This window comes from Ruditapes philippinarum, unplaced genomic scaffold, assembly GCF_026571515.1.
Source record: "Ruditapes philippinarum isolate M1 unplaced genomic scaffold, ASM2657151v2 ctg2895_1_1_1_1, whole genome shotgun sequence".
Classification (NCBI taxonomy): Eukaryota; Metazoa; Mollusca; class Bivalvia; order Venerida; family Veneridae; genus Ruditapes; species Ruditapes philippinarum.
This window is the reverse complement of record NW_026861638.1, coordinates 293-18,303: the sequence shown is the minus strand read 5'-3', so window position 1 is coordinate 18,303 and position 18,011 is coordinate 293. Positions and strand designations below refer to the sequence as shown.

Below are 18,011 nucleotides of genomic sequence, written 5' to 3'. Positions count from 1 at the left end.
CCCCCCCCAAAGAAGAGGAGCGGCGGCCTAGTGTCTCTTTATTCAGCCTTACTATGGTCACGACCGTGGTTCCTCACATTACACCAGTATACAAGTTATTCTAGGAAGCGGACTCAGAGTGGTTCAGTTCAGCTACAATTAATAATGTTATTATTACCACTGTAGTTGCCTAAAAAAAACTGAAAATACTAAGTAACTGGGTGTTACGTACGGTGGCACACATGTGACATTTGTGCGTTTTTATTTATCTGCTGCGCACGAGATACTATGTCGTAGCTTGTGCGCACGAGGTAATTAAGCGGTTCGCACGAGATACTATGCCGTGGCCACGAGTTACTAAATCTCGTGCGCACGATTTAGTAACTCGTGGCCAGTCCCATGACGGGCACCACTTAATTATCTCGTGAGTACCACTTAGTAACACGTCGCCACGACGCACGAGATAAATAAAAATGACAATTAATGTTAATTTACAACCTACTGCATAGGCTACAACTTGTTAACTAAGATTTTGCTAATCTTAACAGATTTTTTTTACGTGCACGTATTATTATGCCTACACGTGATAGTAAACACGACAAATGATAATAAACACGTGCATTTGTGACATGTGTATAATAATGATAATATTTCTGATGTCCCCTCTTTGCCACCATATCTTATTTAACTCTCTCGTTCGGAGGCAATAAACTAATAACCATGGCGGACGAAAACACGCTGGGTGGAGAAGGTGACAACAATTCTGCTTCGAATGAAGCAACAGAGCAAAGATTGCCGTCAGAGGAAGACATCAAGAAAGCAGAAGAATTTAAAGAAACTGCAAATGGCTTTTTCAAAAGTAATAGCGCTTTTTATGAATGATGATTAATGATCTACGTAGTTTTAATCATATTGACATTAGTTTCCGCGATTGTAAAATAACGTTGATCAGTTAATTAATCAAAGGGCTGCAAGCTCTGTGGTATTTTCTGATCTTTGTAATCTAAATCGTACTGTATATCTGTTTGTATTTCCTGTATTAGTTTATTTTTATGTACTTTAATTCATCTTGCAAGGCACCAGAGTTTGATACATACGGAATTTTGCATAACTAGAGTTGCATCAAAAAATCATTTATGTTAATTTTTTATGGCAGCCACACTCTATCCTTGCATATTCATAGCTACTTCTTTAACAAAGACACTTAAAAAAGAATTTAAGAAAAATTGCCTCGACTGGGATTTGAACTTTAGACCTCTCACACACGAAACGAGAGCGTTACCCCTGTCCCACAAAGAAGTTATACAAACAATGCCTGAATAAAATCAAGTCATTTTAAATTTAGAACTTCGGGTTTGTAATCCTTATTAATTTCGAGGTATTTTGTTCAGGATAAACCTGTTGTTTAAAATTGAAGTAAATAATTTAGCGAAAATCTTCTCGCCCAAACAGTCCGACATATAGAATCTATATATTCCACTACTCAGCAGTCAGATTTATTTGTGTAGTATTCAGTAATCGACATCGCTAAAAATAGCATTTTCATTGATTAAAATCATATTCATCCGCGTAATTTGTGATTGTGTATTTATTGACAATTCTATAGGCCAAGGCTACTTTTAAACTTTGAATGCGTTGTAATTTGTTGGATAAAAATATTTCTGTCTTTTAAATCGCTATTTTTAAGCTGTTTTGAGAACTACTTGTTGTTAGGTCTGTCGTGAAATTCTGTGTCAGAGATTGAATGTCGGCTATGTATTTTACTGATCTTGGATCAGAAAATACAAAAAGTAAAAGGTTTTGATCAATATAAATCGGAAATTGAAGTAGTTTATAAGAAACAGCACTTATCCAACTAATGACCTATTTTTAGAGGCAGATATTTAACCGCACTTTGTGAAGTAAAGTTAAAATGAATTGCTCTTTTAAACGGAATAAAATTTATATTTGGGTTGGTCTCCTAGAAAAGTTCTTTCCAGAGCCACTTGTCTTGCAGCCTGCAGGATGAGTGTCCTCAAATTTCTACTCGTCCTGCAGGCTTTGCTACTCGTCCTGTATTTTTGCCTCAATTTTCATGATAAACTTCGCCAATGCAATAGTTCCTCGCTGGTGCAAAAAAATGTTAAAAAATCTCATAATCATTTTCTTTACATAAATTTAACAAACCAAAACCCGAATCAAAGCTTGTGTTTTCGGTTATGTATAAAACGCTCACTTTATAGGGCATTGTCAGACACATTCCAGTCATACCCGTATCCAATTAAAGTTTAATTAAAACATAATATTAGGAGCTTTAAATTAAATATAAAGTGCGCAAATTATACATAACCTAATACACAAGATTTGTTTCCGGTTTTCCATCGTTAAATGTAAACAAACTGAATTTAAGAATTCTAACTTTCTATTACATTGACAAATTTCGTACTGCTGGACGAGCATACAACAATTTTGTACTCGTCCTGCATCAGTGGCAGCAGCCAGATATCATATTTCAGTCTTATTTTGTGAAAACTACAATGCCTAGAGTTTAAATATTTGTCATGTTGCATTGCCTTGTTGACCTACAAAATTGATACAAATTATGCCCCTTGGGTCAAAATTTGCCAAAGCCCGGGTGTCAGACATTTTATATACTGGGCAGGAACCCGTTTATGGACAATACCAGTTTCCGGACAAGTATTATAACGGCTTAATTTTGGTTTTATCGATGACCATCAGTATTTTATGTCATGAAGATGCTTGGTTTGATTGTTTGAGAAAATAAACTTCCTTCCAAGTTGATACATCATTAAAATTTTGTGAGGATATCTTACCTGTGTTTTAAAAACAGCCTTATATCCCTTTGGGGCATGTAATTTGTTCTGCGCATGCGCAATATTTTGTTTAATTCGGGATATAATTTGGGGTAGCAATTAATGCACAATGTACTTCATGCGAAGTTCATTGGGTGTAATTCCCCAGACGTATTGGAAAATGGTGTTTAGCTAGGTTTACTCCACTTTCACACTTCGTTGCTGCCGTACACACAAAAATATCCGTTTCACTTTTCAGTCATTCCGAAGCCCATCACGTGATTGTTATTTTTCCTATCATAAACATTTTTCATTAAATCAGCTTAATTATATAAGAAAGCTAATATGTGAGAAGAAATATTTTGTTATAATTATTAGAATAATTATCAGTTAAAAACAGATATGAATAGCAGCTTAATATATGTCCGGAAACTGGTTCTGCAAGAGTGAACAATTTACACTTTTGATGACCTAATTTAACCCTTCAGTTTGTACATTGCTTACGTCACCAGGCAGTATTAATTGTGTTATCGGACGTAGTTAGAGCTCAGGTATTTGGTATGTTAGTTTTATTAATGCATGTTTATTATTACAAAATAGACAATTAAAAAAACTCGAATTCCGTCCGGAAACTGGTTTCTGCCCAGTAGACTTCATTTGGAAAACTTGTTTGTGTCTTGTTATGTGAAACTCCAAAACCCAGAGCTTAAATGTTTGGCACGTAGCATCAATTTGTTGATTTCTACAAAAGTTAAATTACTCATGAACCTCGGGCCAAAATTGGCACAGTCCCGGGAGTCACTTGCTTTATGTAGACTAACTAAGGTACAGGAAAACTTATCTTTTTGTTGATAAATATTATGCATACAGCACTGTCTAGTGGACCTCTATAAAAGTTTTATGAATCATGCACTTAGTGTGGAAAATGCCTCCACCTTTGTGTTCATATAGTATCATAAGGATAATTAAGAAAAAACTTTTTTTTCTGACAAAAAATTTCTTGAGTGGGTCTCATTCTTTATTGAAAGATTATTTTTGATTACTCAAACAAGTTTACATTCGGGCATATATTGGCCCGCCTTAGCAGTATTCTTGTGATAACTGCAAGAAGACTGATGAATACCTGTACATCTGTGTCATAAAACATTTCAGAGGAAGACTATAACCAGGCCGTTACATTTTACACACAAGCTATTGATCTGAATCCAAATGTTGCTGCCTACTATGGTAACAGAAGCTTTGCTTACCTTAGGACAGAGTGTTTTGGATATGCTCTACAAGATGCTACCAAGGCACTGCAGAAAGATCCCAAATACCTTAAGGTATTATCAAAATTTTTTTTTGTTATTTTTCAGAAGAACTGTGTGCTTGAATTTGTTGTATTTTTCAAAACTTCATTTAAATTATTCACCATAACCTCCAGTTAAATATTTTATAGTATATTAATGCACTATACAGACTAACTTATTCTTAGTCATGTAGAAATATCTTTAATGACAAATAAAAAAATCTATTGCAGGCATATTACAGACGTGCATCAGCAAATATGGCCCTAGGAAAATTCAAGTTGGCACTCAAAGACTTTGAAGCTGTGAGTATACAAAATGAGAAAAGAACTTTTTTAGCCAATTTTAAAATGCTTTGTGAAGAAGGGTCCATAATTTGTTTTCTAAAGGTTTTACTCCTTTTCTTTTGAGCTTTGTCATTTAAATTTGCTGCTTTGAAATATGCAGGTAGCATTTTTAGCCTGACTTACTGAAGAATAGGAAGAGCTGTTATTCACACTTGGGCATCAGCATCACACTTTAGTTAAGTTTTTATGTACAAGTTGGTATCTCCAAAATACTGAAGGGAATGGGTTGATAAACGTCACACACATATTTGAGAGCAGCATAGGAGGTCGCTATCCAAGGCCTATAACTCTAGCATGGTATTTGACAGAATTATGGCCCTTTTTTGTGTCGCCTCTACGGAGTAGTGGCGACATATAGGGATCACTTCTCCGTAGTCTGTCTGTCCGTCCGTCCGTCTGTCTGTCCACACTCACAGGACAGTAATTATGTGGCTAGAGGGACAATAGGTATCTGTACTTTTTGTTTGATGTCATTCATTCCTTAATGCTTTTATGTGGCTATTTTCTTTTGTGTGGCTAAAAAGAACAATAGAGAGAACAATAGAGTAGCCACATTATTACTCTCCTGTAAGAACGTCCGTCTGTCCGTCCGTCCGTCAAAAAACTTGTCCGGACTACTCCTCATAAAGTACTGGTGCAATTTCATCCAAACTTTACAGGAATGATCAGTACCAAGTCTAGTTGTGCATATTGTCAGCATTTTCCGGTTCAATGATTTTTGTCATAGTTATGACCCTTTAATAATTTTTAATTTTGAAGTTTGTCCGGACTACTTCTCTTATACCAGTAATGCAATTTCAATGAAACTTTACAGGATTGATCTGTAGCTCAAGTCTAGTGCATATTGCAGGGTTTTCCGGTTGAATGATTTTTGGCCGAGTTATGGCCCTTTGATAAAAAGGTGTTTTTTTTCTGTGTGTTGCCAGATACACAAAAGCTTGTCTGGACTACTCCTCATAAACTACTGGTGCAATTTGCATCCAAACTTTACAGGAATGATCAGTACCATGTCTAGTTGTGCATATTGTCAGCATTTTCCGGTTCAATGATTTTTGTCAGAGTTATGGCCCTTTAATAATTTTTATTTTTAATGTTTGTCCGGACTACTTCTCTTATACCACTAATGCAATTTTAATGAAACCTTACAGGATTGATCTGTAGCTCAAGTCCTTGCGCATATTGCACGGGTTTTCCGGTTGAATGATTTTTGGCCGAGTTATGGCCCTTTGATGAAAAGGTGTTTTTTTCTGTGTGTTGCCAGATACGCAAAAGCTTGTCTGGACTACTCCTCATAAACTACTGGTGCAATTTTATCTAAACTTTACAGTAATTATCAGTACCAAGTTTAGTTATGCACTGTCCGTCTGTCTGTTCGTCTGTCACAAACTTTGTCCCAACATGAAATTGGCCATCATGAGGCGACACATGTGATTACTGATCGCTCTTGTTAATTTAGAAAAGTCTACATTATAATTAAGGCTCATGTTTTAATATCAAGCACTAAGAATAGTTTAGAGTAGTTCTACAGCTCTTGATATTAAACCAGAAAGATTAACATCAATTAAAATATTATCACTCACATCTTTTGAATATTTGGACTTATTGTAAATATTTTTTAAAATGATATGCTGTGAAACTAAGGATAAATTGCATCTGACCTTAGAATGCTTTGACTACAAAAGGAAACAGAAGTAAAACGGTATTTTTTCTGTTTATTCTTTTGGGTGAGTCATTATTTGGCATTCCACATTATATTTAGATACATTTAAATTAAGAATAATTATTGATAGAATATTGAAATAATGGTTCTTATTAGTTCAAGTGATTATAATGTGTCTGTTACTGGGAGTGGATGAGAGGTTAAGGTGATTGACTTCAAATCACTAGCCCTTTATCTGCTGTGGGTTTTGAAACTGCCAGTACACAGAATTCTTTCATGTAAGAAATTTTGTCAGAGGCTAGCTTACACATATTCAGTATCTGTATTTGGATGCAGTTTTATAATTGAAATAATGATCAAACAGAAATCTGATGTTTTCCTCTACCAGTGAAAACAAGGGAGAAGCCTTAAAATTTAAGTATTTATTCACTTAAGCCATTTGAAAAAAAATCTATAATTGCACCGTAATATATTTAAGAACAATTTTCATTGTGTAGGTTGTAAAAGTGAGACCAAATGATAAAGATGCCAAGGCAAAATACACAGAATGTAATAAGATAGTGAAGATGAATGCCTTTGCTAAAGCTATAGCCGTCAACGATACCAAATCTGTGGCAGAAAGTCTAGATCTAGAAAGCATGAGTATGTATTCATTTACTGTTATACATCTTCAACAAAGTTCTTATTTTGAATAAAATGGTATATAATAATTCTAAAAAAAACAATACTTGGCCTGAGATTATTTTATTTGTATCACTAGTTACAAATATTTTTTATAGGTTATATGACCAAGTGTATATGGTTGAAGCTTATATGACCCTTTCCACAAGATGAGGGTTATATAGCAAACAACCATTTACACATGGTCATATATAATTTGTCAAAAGTAATTGATGATACTTTGAAAGTGTTGTCTTTGAGGTAAATTTAAAATAATTTATAATGTTGGAGCAGCAGTGTATGTAATTATGAATTATATTAACCTGACAGTTGTCTGAATACAATTAACATTACAAATACAGTCAAATGTGTATTAAGCGACCGCGCAAGGGAAACACCTAAAATGGTCGCTTAATAAAACGGTCTCTTAAGACAGCATGATATATGTCAAAATTTATAAATGACATCTTTTTTAATGCGTTGGGAATGTTTTTCAACTTCATTTTTATATAAATGTTGAATAATAAGTACGCTCCGATAATCTAAATGGATGCAAATGTAAAAAGTAATTTCTGATATTTATTGACAAAACAGTTTTGATCCATTACGTACATGTTTGACATTTTTTCCAGATTTTTTTAACTTCTCCGTTGTTTTTCCTTGTCTCCAACACGAAAACCCTATTAGTGAAGATGTTTTCTGTTGTGCATTTTTTCATTTGAAATAAACAAACTACATCTAATTGTTACGATTAATTTAATGGCTGATCAAGTTCAAGGTCAATTCAATGCAGTCTAAATGTCAACAAGCGAAGCGTATACACCATCTCAGTAGGGGCGGAGCGTTGCATTGTTTATCCGATATTATTGGATAATACGCGTCACGCGTATACTTAACTTCATTTGCATACGCTAAAACGGTATGGGAAATAGAGTTTTTCACACGTTTATTTGTTGTGTTTTGATTGTTGACACTTGTGACATTACGAGATGGCGTTCTCTAAAAACACAATTACTTGACAGGTAAAAGTGGTCGTTTAATGAAAAGATTGGATCTCAATTAGGTGACTAATTAGCGGTCGCTGGTTGCGTTGAGCAAAAGTCGCTTAATACATTAAAGATATAGAGAGAAAAAGGTCGGGGGGAATTTAAAGTGGTCGTTTAAGACAAAAGTCGCTTAATACACGTGGTCGCATGGGCAAGTTAGACTGTAATATTATACAAGGAAGCCAAAGGCAGGGGACCGCTTTGAAGGTCCGTGCTTCAGCTTGCCTGGCTCTAGACTAGCTGTTTATATTTGAAAGGAACATAATTCAAATAGAAAACTATATACATACCTATCAATGAACTTTTTAGTGTCATTTGTTGTTCATAGGTAGCTTGATGATAATCGGTGAACTATTCAAAATACGAAACAATCTTAGAAACAGAAAGGGTGCTTAGAAATAATGAATGACACCTATAAAAATGTAAAAAAATGAACTGATTGAAGCTGTTTACCAAACCCTTGAATTCATGTTAAACTTATCATACTTCTCTGATTTTCTTTCATATTTGTAGCCAACATTGTAGTAAAGATTTGTTTTTTACATTTTTTTTGGAGAAAATATAAACTGTGTATAGTCTACTGGTATAAAATGTTACCCTAATTGGATAAAGAGGTAACATATTATATTTTTACAGCATTTTATCAGTTTCAAGTTCATATTTATTGAAATCCATCAGAATGATTTCAAATAAGTCACATCATTTACAGGTATATCAAACATATATTTACATCTCTATTCATGATTAAGTGACTATTCGTCAACATGTTTATATCTGTATGAAGCCAAATGCAATGTTCAACTGCTGTAAAGATGCTATAAAAATTGTGATAATCAAATTTTATGAAATTTTAACTTCCTGTTTTTATGATTTACAGCTATAGAAGATGAATACAATGGACCAAGGCTTGAAAATGGGAATGTGACACTTTCTTTTGTTCAAGAGTTGATGGACACTTTCAAAGATCAGAAAAAACTACACCGCAAATATGCCTATCAGGTTCTTTTATATATGTTTGCAGTTTTTTTAATGAATCATATTTGACCTTTATCAAAGTTTAAAGCTTTGAATTGTCCACACCATCAAGAAAATTGATTTTAGATATTTTTGAAGTTACATTAATCAAATTATGGGATAATTTGAAAAGTGATTGAATTTAGAAACCAATTGAGATAAATTTCCATATTTATTTGGCAAAGTTACAAACTGTTAGAAAAAAAAACAGACTAAGTTTGATGTCTGTTTTCTACTCCTTACCATCTCTAAATATTTTTATGGTCAGTATTGCTGTTTGTCAAATTAGGCTTAGCTGCTACTTTAATTGAAAAGATTTATAACAGCTACTTATACATTATATTTCAGATATTATTGAATGTATGTAAATCGTTCCAAGAACAGCCGTCATTAGTAGATATAACAGTGCCTGAGGTAAGCTGTACTTTAATTTATGTCTTGTCCTTTTAATTTTTTGTCTTAATTCAGTACATATTACATATTGTCCTATTTATATAGATAAATTATTAATTGATAAATTATAATAAATAGAAGATTTTCAGCGAATATTGCTAAATAAGTCAGAGAAGCCCAAATTTCAGACATTGCCAAAATTTGCAAAATATGACACTAATTAATATGATGTTACTAATGACATGAAAGTCATTTTCTGTTATGCAATCTTATTTGCTTTGTCTTTGAAGGTGTAAAATGTTAACCGAAATTCTGTATCTTCCTTAGTTTCAAACTTTTGCATTCTGACTTAACATTTAACTGATATTGTACTAAGACTCATCAAAAATGCAACATCAGATAAAAACAAACAGTTAAAGCACATGTGTATTTGGCTGCCATTTCACTTCACCAGTGACATTTATGTTAACAAAGACTTGTCAATGCAAAATGTCAGAGCACTTAATTTTAATAACAATAATATTGAAAAGTTATTCTTGTATTTGGCAGTGATGTAATTGTATATAAAATTTCTTTTTATCACATAATCTTCGTGGAATTAAACTGAACTAGTTTTGACTATATTATTTTTCAGGGAGAAAAGTTTACAGTGTGTGGGGATATACACGGGCAGTATTATGATCTCCTAAATATATTCAAACTGAACGGTCTCCCATCTGAATCTAATCCATATGTATCCTTTATTAAAGCCTGTTGATAACCTATTTGGAATATTTTTAACCAACACAAAGCTGAGTAGATAGGGAACAGTTGTGGATTATAATTTGACCTTTGATGACATAGGTTTGTCATATTTAAAATGTACATTGAATAAGTATTATTGTTAATTGAAATTAGAAATTTATCATTGAAATATGAATGTGAAGAAGAAGAAACTTTTTTAGTCCCCTACCGGTTTACCGGAGGGGACTTTAGGTTTACCCTCCGTCCGTCTGTCTGTCCGTCAGTCCGTCCGTCTGTCCGACTCCGTCTGTCCGTCCGTCAGTCCGTCCGTCCACAAAACTGGATCCCGCGATAACGCAAAAAGTACTGACAATATTTTAATGAAACTTGAAATATGGATAGGTGGCAGTATGGAGATTATGCACGTCTTTTTCTTTTCTTCCTATGTTAAAAATTCTGGTTGCTATGGCAACAAATAGACTGAAAATATGGCAAATTTTACACATAACCTGGATCCCGCGATAACGCAAAAAGTACTGAAAATATTTTTATGAAACTTGATATATGGATAGATGGCAGTATGGAGATTATGCACGTCTTTTTCTTTCCTTCCTATGTTGAAAATTCTGGTTGCTATGGCAACAAATAGACTGAAAATATGGCAAATTTTACACATAACCTGGATCCAGTGATAACACAAAAAGTACTGAAAAATATGTTTATGAAACTTTGACATATGGGTAGATGGCAGTATAGAAATTATGCACATTCTTTTCTTATCTTCCTATGTTGAAAATTCTGGTTGCTATGTATGGCAACAAATAGACTGAATTTCAAGATTTCTGATTCTAGTTTTTAAGTTTTTTTCACTGTAAGTTCTTTATTTTTAAGTATTTTCTTCAAACTTTAAAATATAAATTGCTTGTCATCAACCACATCATATGTGACAAGGTTTACAACTCTAGCACAAAATTTATCAGAATTTACCTCCCTTGAACTTAAAATTTTCATGAAAAAAAAACATTGTTTTTTTAATAACTTCTTTTTCTGAATGTATCTACTTCAAAACTTCATATAAATGTTTCTTATTATCAACTCAACATTTGTGAGTGTTCAATACTCTAGCAAGACTATTTCCAGAATTATGCCCTTTTTGAACTTAGACTTTTTTTTGAGAAATTGGTAATTTTTACTCCAACTTCTTCAATCATGATAGGATTTTAAAAATGTTATATTTTGATAACAGGGATGTTTAAAAAATAACTTTAGAGTGTCCTTCAGTCCGTCTGTCTGTACATAAAAACTGTTTCCTTTGATCACTTTTAAAGAACTTTTTCAACAAATTTACTTAAAATAGGAACCTAAGTGAATGGCCAATGGCCCTTCAGAATGTTGCTTGGGCTCTTACCGGTAGGGGACTTATGGATTGCTTGCAATACTATGATAATTGCTTGTTTATTACTGGTACTTTAATTTTGGTTTATTGATCTTACAAGATGTACAATTACCTGTTGTTTGTACTGAAATTTTTGTTATGTTTCAGTCCACCATTGAAACTAGAAATCAAATTTTATTGTGATACATTTGAGAAAATATCGAAATTCCAGGGATATTTATATATCAGTTGTGGCAATAATACATCTTTTAAATTTGCTGATTGTGGTGAAATTGTTAACAATATAGTCCTACCATTCTGTTTTAGTTATCATACTTGAAAATATGCAGAGAAACAACTTTCAATATCAATAATTATGCCCCCATTTCGAAGAAAAGGGGGTATATTGCTTTGCACTTGTCGGTCCGTCGGTCCGTAGACCAAATGGTTTCCGAGTGATAACTAAAGAACCCTTAGGCCTAGGAACTTCAAACTTGGTATGGTGATTGGTCATGACCAGTAGATGACCCCTATTGATTTTGGGGTCAAGGGGTCAAAGGTCAAGGTCACATTGACCTTGTAAGCAAAAACGGTTTCCGATCAATAACTAAAGAACCTTAAGGCCTAGGAACTTCAAACTTGGTATGGTGATTGGTCATGATCAGTAGATGACCCCTATTGATTTTGGGGTCAAGGGGTCAAAGGTCAAGGTCACATTGACCTTGTAAGCAAAAACGGTTTCCGATCAATAACTAAAGAACCTTAAGGCCTAGGAACTTCAAACTTGGTATGGTGATTGGTCATGATCAGTAGATGACCCCTATTGATTTTGGGGTCAAGGGGTCAAAGGTCAAGGTCACATTGACCTTGTAAGCAAAAACGGTTTCTGATCAATAACTAAAGAACTTTAAGGCCTAGGAACTTCAAACTTGGTATGGTGATTGTCATGATCAGTAGATGACCCCTATTGATTTTAGGGTCAAGGGGTCAAAGGTCAAGGTCACATTGACCTCTTGGGTAAAAACGGTTTCTGACCAATAACAAAAGAACCCTTAGGCCTAGGAACTTCAAACTTGGTATGGTGATTGGTTATGACCAGCAGATGACCCCTATTGATTTTGGGGTTAAGGGGTCAAAGGTCAAGGTCACATTGACCTTGTAGGTAAAAACGGTTACCGATCAATAACGAAAGAACCCTTAGGCCTAGGAACTTCAAACTTGATATGGTGATTGGTCATGATCAGTAGATGACCCCTATTGATTTTGGGGTCAAGGGGTCAAAGGTCAAGGTCACATTGACCTCTTAGGTTAAAACGGTTTCCGATCAATAACTAAAGAACCCTTGGGCCAAGGGACTTCAAACTTGGTATGGTGATTGGTCATGACCAGCAGATGACCCCTATTGATATTGGGGTTAAGGGGTCAATGGGCAAGGTCACATTGACCTTGTAGGTAAAAATGCTTTACAATCAATAACTTAAGAACCCTTAGGCTTAGGAACTTCAAACTTGGTATGGTGATTGGTCATGACCAGCAGATGACCTATTGATTTTGGGGTCAAGGGGTCAAAGGTCAAGGTCACATTGACCTTGTAGGTAAAAATGGTTTCCCATCAATTTACTAAAAACGCTTTAGGCCTAGGAACTTCAAACTTTGTATGATGATTGGTCATGACCAGCAGATGACCCCTATTGAGTTTTGGGTCAAGGGGTCAAAGGTCAAGGTCACATTGACCTTGTAAGTAAAAACGGTTTCAGATCAAAAAACTTAAGAACGCTTAGGCCTAGGAACTTCAAACTTGGTATGGTGATTTGTCATGACCAGCAGATTACCCCTATTGATTTTGGGATCAAGGGGTCAAAAGTCAAGGTCACATTGACATTGTAAGTAAAAACGGTTTCTGATCAATTACTAAAGAACGCTTCAGCCTATGAACTTCAAACTTGGCATGATGATTGGTCATGTCCAGCAGATGACCCCTATTGATTTTGGGGTCAAAGGTCAAGGTCACATTGACCTTGTATGTTAAAACGGTTTCCGATCAATAACTAAAGAACCCTTAGGCCTAGGAACTTCAAACTTGGTATGGTGATTGGTCATGACCAGCAGATGACCTATTGATTTTGGGTCAAGGGGTCAAAGGTCAAGGTCACATTGACCTTGTAGGTAAAAACGGTTTCCGATCAATTAACTAAAAACGCTTAGGCCTAGGAACTTCAAACTTTGTATGATGATTGGTCGTGACCAGCAGATGACCCCTATTGAGTTTTGGGTCAAGGGGTCAAAGGTTAAGGTCATGACCAGTAGATACTTGATAACCCTTATTAATTGTTTGATCACTGGGTCAGAAGTCATGCATAATAACCTTATCACATGACTAATTGGCTGCAGATAGGGGGCATACATGTTTTACAAACATATCTTGTTGTATACAGATTTATTATGAATAATGTATATCCTTGACAATATGTCAGTTATTTAATGGTGATTTTGTAGATAGAGGATCATTTTCCGTGGAATGTATATTTACATTGTTTTCTTTGAAACTTTTATACCCAAATCACTTTTTCATGGCCAGAGGTAAGATTTAATAATTAAACATTTGTTTTAAATTTTCAATACATAATCATTGCATTTCTACAATACAATGTGTAGATATTACATAGATACTAGATTACTAGATATTACATATTGCTATATTTAGGAGTCTTATTTTAGTCAGCAATATTTTGGTGTTTGGTTTGATTAAATGAATTTGTTTAGATAAATGCATTTTATTGTTGAAAACACTTGTAATTCAACATAAATTATTCTTATAATAAGGAAATCAGGAAAAGATTTGGCTTGACCTTCTGAATATTTTTAGACAAATGTACACAAACTGTTGTATTTTAGAAACAGCTTACTACACATATAATATGAAAGTACTTTGTGCAGAATATGAACAGAACTATAAGCATGTATGTTTTTATGTTGCAGGTAATCATGAAAGTTTCACAATGAACCAGATGTATGGTTTTGAGGGAGAAGTGAAGGAAAAATATCTTTTTACATATTGACATCACATTATTGTTTACAGGAGCCTCTTAAAGAGTAATTTGATACCTTTCACTTGTTCAATGCAGATATTTTTGAAATATCTTTTAAATTTTCACAAAATCAAAAAACATTAAATTTGTATCCAAAATCTTAGGTTTAAAGATCCTGTAACACAATTTTTTATGGTTTTGTATCATAAATATGATGCTCAAATTAATATTTATAAATAATGTAAGTTCCAAAAAGCATTATTTATAAAGATATTACCAAATTCAACATTTCATGTTAATAAAGAGAGGTAATTAGAAATTTATGTTCTATAAAGTCTAAGTTAAATTGTTCATTTAGAAATGAATGCATATATTTTAATGATTACATATAATGTGCACAAATATTTACAGTACATATTTGACATATTCTTTGAGTGTTTTAAAAGTATAATTATATACATATTTAATGATCAACATTATTTTTTGTCCAATCACATTGTAGTATTTTTCAAATTTCTGCTAAGTCTAACTTTGGTTAATGTGTATTAACTAAATAAAATTTACTTAATCTGTTGTCTAACCAGTCTAACAAATTTCAATAATGCATTATATTAGGGAGGAGTTAGATGTGTGGTTTGCACTCTGAATTGTAAAATATCTAAGGTTAGCAAAACAATGCCAACGTAAAAATATTAAGCGAGGTCACGTGTTCTAAATGTTAGGATACAATCAATTAATTTATTACATAGATGCACACAGAGACAAATGATTACATAGTAAATTTTTTATATCCTTTAAACTCTAAGAAAAATGTCTGTTATAAATTGCTGACTGATTTAAACTTTATATTTTCTAGAAAAGTAACAAACACATTATTTTCTTTCAGTTGATAGTAACTGCATTATTAAGAATACAGTGTTTACATTTTTGGCTGGAAAACTCATTGTAAATGGACCCCCTCCACCTGTAAACCTAAATTGACATACAGAAAAAAGGTCAACTGTTTTCAAATGAGCAAATCAATAGGGATTTTAAATGTTAGTGAATATTTTGAAGCTAACAGCGAATTTGTCTCACATTTTCCATTTATTTTAAAAGGATTTACACATTTCATTAACTCCATTGTTTTTACCTAATTGCATTTTTTTCCTTGCTGTTTTTTTTCCAGATATTTTATTGAAACATGATAGTCTTACTGTAGATAAAGGTATAAATTCTGTGACATTTCAGCTAATTATATGTTGAAAAGGCCATTTATTTAGCTTTTCTAAATGTGACATGTTAGAAACTTGACAAGGTGTAGACATCTTTTAGAGCGAAAGGGCGGAGCTATCGGTGATTTAGAGAAATGCCTTGTTTTTGGTTAAAAAAATAATGTTGATCATTAAATAGGTTAATGTTTAATAATACACATTAACAAAAATAATTGGTCGCCTGCCTGCGGCATGCTTGACCTATTATTTTTGTTAATATGTATTATTAAACACTAACCTATACATAAAATTTCACTTAAGTGTGGTAACAACTTCAATTACAACATGCAGGATATTTAAACAAACAAGTTTACTGAAATTTAACTAATCTTGCTTTTCAAAATTGTAGCTCACCTGACATGTTTAATTGTGGTGTCATAAATATACAATGTATTACATTTGTTGTCTCAGAATATTTCAAAGTGTATCTAAACATAAAAAACTTTTTTCAACACATAATGGCATGAGTGGTGATGTATTAAATTTGACTGGTGTTTTCCAGTCAATATGCATAGAAAGTTTTTGGAAAATTATGAGTCTTTAACAATAGTTCACATATACTTCCAAAATGGCTGATTTATTTACTGAAGTGTTCAACTGGTTACCACTATCTCACTGTATAAACAACAAAATCCTGGTAAGTGTTTACCTGAATTTCTACAAAATGTCAGTATGTATATTTAGTAATTAATGACAATACTAATGATTTAAAATAGCAGGCAACATGAAAACATATTGTTACTGCATTCGCATTGTAAAAATGCAATCACTAAGCAAGCTGAATGTAATTGATTTCTTTGTAATTAATTTTGCTTTGGGAAATATTAGATTCTTGTGTATTAGCTTATTTAATCTGGTTAAACATGTATCAACTAATAATCAATATAGTTCAAAACAATACCAATGTAAGTGTAATGTGAGATACTCCCTCTATACCAAGTACATGTACTATATTGTTACAGGTGATGCATGGTGGATTGTTTAAGGATGAAAATGTCACATTAGATGATATAAGAAAATATGATAGAAACAGACAGCCTCCTGAAGATGGTAATTTTCTTAACATTCTCACTGGTTCAAAAACAATTTGAAGAAGTCGTGTTAAATGTAATTATCTATAAATATGGTTACAGATTTGTGTAGGCCAAATCTTTGTACAAAGGATGGTGTAAATGTTCTTTTTGATTATTCTTATTGTAGACCAGTTATTAATACAATTCCTCCATTGCCATTTAAACTGGACGGTCATTTACTATTTTCATTATTTCAAACACTTTTGCTTTTTGCCAGTAACAAATATAAGTCTTGAATTTATCACAGATAATCTCTCAATTTTACCTTCTTTGTTTTTCAAAAGTTTTACATTCTCACTGTTTAATTATCTCTTGCTGAATTAAGATACAGTTAATCTTTCTTGTGCAACCATGTAAAGTAAGTGTTTGTTTGTCTTCAGCTACCAATTGTTTATATTTTAGGTGTGATGTGTGAGTTACTCTGGTCAGATCCTCAACCTCAATGTGGGAGATCTCAAAGTAAGCGAGGGGTCGGTACACAGTTTGGACCAGATGTTACAAAGAGGTTTCTACAGAAGAACAAATTAGACTATGTGATAAGAAGTCATGAAGTAAAGAATGATGGTTATGAAGTTGCTCATGATGGAAAATGTATAACTGTGTTTTCTGCACCAAATTACTGGTATGTGTATTTTATAGATGCTATTTCTTCATTATAACTTGTGAACACATGCAACCTTTTTTGCTGTTGTCAGTTAAAATATATTTATGAAAGTCATTATTGAATCACAGAGATTTATCTTGAGAGATTTGTTTCTTATTTTAAGATGATTCGAAGCAGTAAATATTTGTTAATTGAACACTTGTATGATTTTGTTGTGGTTTCAGTACTTAAAGTAATTAAAAAAAAAAACAGGTATAAAATTACAGATAAATTATATTTCTTATTTCTTGAATTCAAATGATCATGTATTAAATTTCCAGTAATGGTGTAATGTTAAAAATGGTACATAAATAAATGATATAAAATTATCATATGTAATTTCAGTGATACTATGGGAAACAAAGGAGCTTTTATAACATTGAAGGGGGAAGATCTCACACCAAAATTTACTTCATTTGAAGCTGTTGTAAGTATATAGAATATGTTCTAACAAGAGTGATGGGGTGACAGTTTAGTATCCCCTTGTGGCTGAGGGGTTGCCTTTAAGGGTTGAGGCATCAGAATTGCAGCCACCATTTATCTCTGCATGATGGTAATAGGCGACTAAATGGGTTCAAATTATTGTAGTCTATGGATCTCTTAGTCTATGGATCTCTTAGCTCCAGCAGGTGTGACAGTTTTGACCCAGTGTGTTCTTAAAGTTTGTTAACACCGGAGGTTATCCAAAATCATCTTTTCTGTTTCATCGCTAATGACCTAAACATTTTTGAGGTGTAT

The 18,011-nt window shown here is 33.2% G+C and overlaps 1 protein-coding gene across 1 annotated transcript; it reads left to right on the top strand.

Moving 5' to 3' along the window:
• The first annotated feature begins 663 nt into the window (after positions 1-663).
• On the top strand, positions 664-17,769 carry LOC132716393 (serine/threonine-protein phosphatase 5-like). The gene is made up of 13 exons (XM_060699660.1): positions 664-838; positions 3,924-4,093; positions 4,291-4,362; positions 6,562-6,706; positions 8,648-8,769; positions 9,133-9,198; positions 9,812-9,910; positions 13,750-13,855; positions 14,255-14,319; positions 16,117-16,194; positions 16,520-16,607; positions 17,033-17,252; positions 17,619-17,769. The coding sequence occupies exons 1-13, from the start codon at positions 700-702 to the stop codon at positions 17,710-17,712; spliced, it is 1,464 nt and encodes a 487-aa protein (XP_060555643.1). The 5' UTR covers positions 664-699; the 3' UTR covers positions 17,713-17,769.
• Positions 17,770-18,011: the final 242 nt, after the last annotated feature.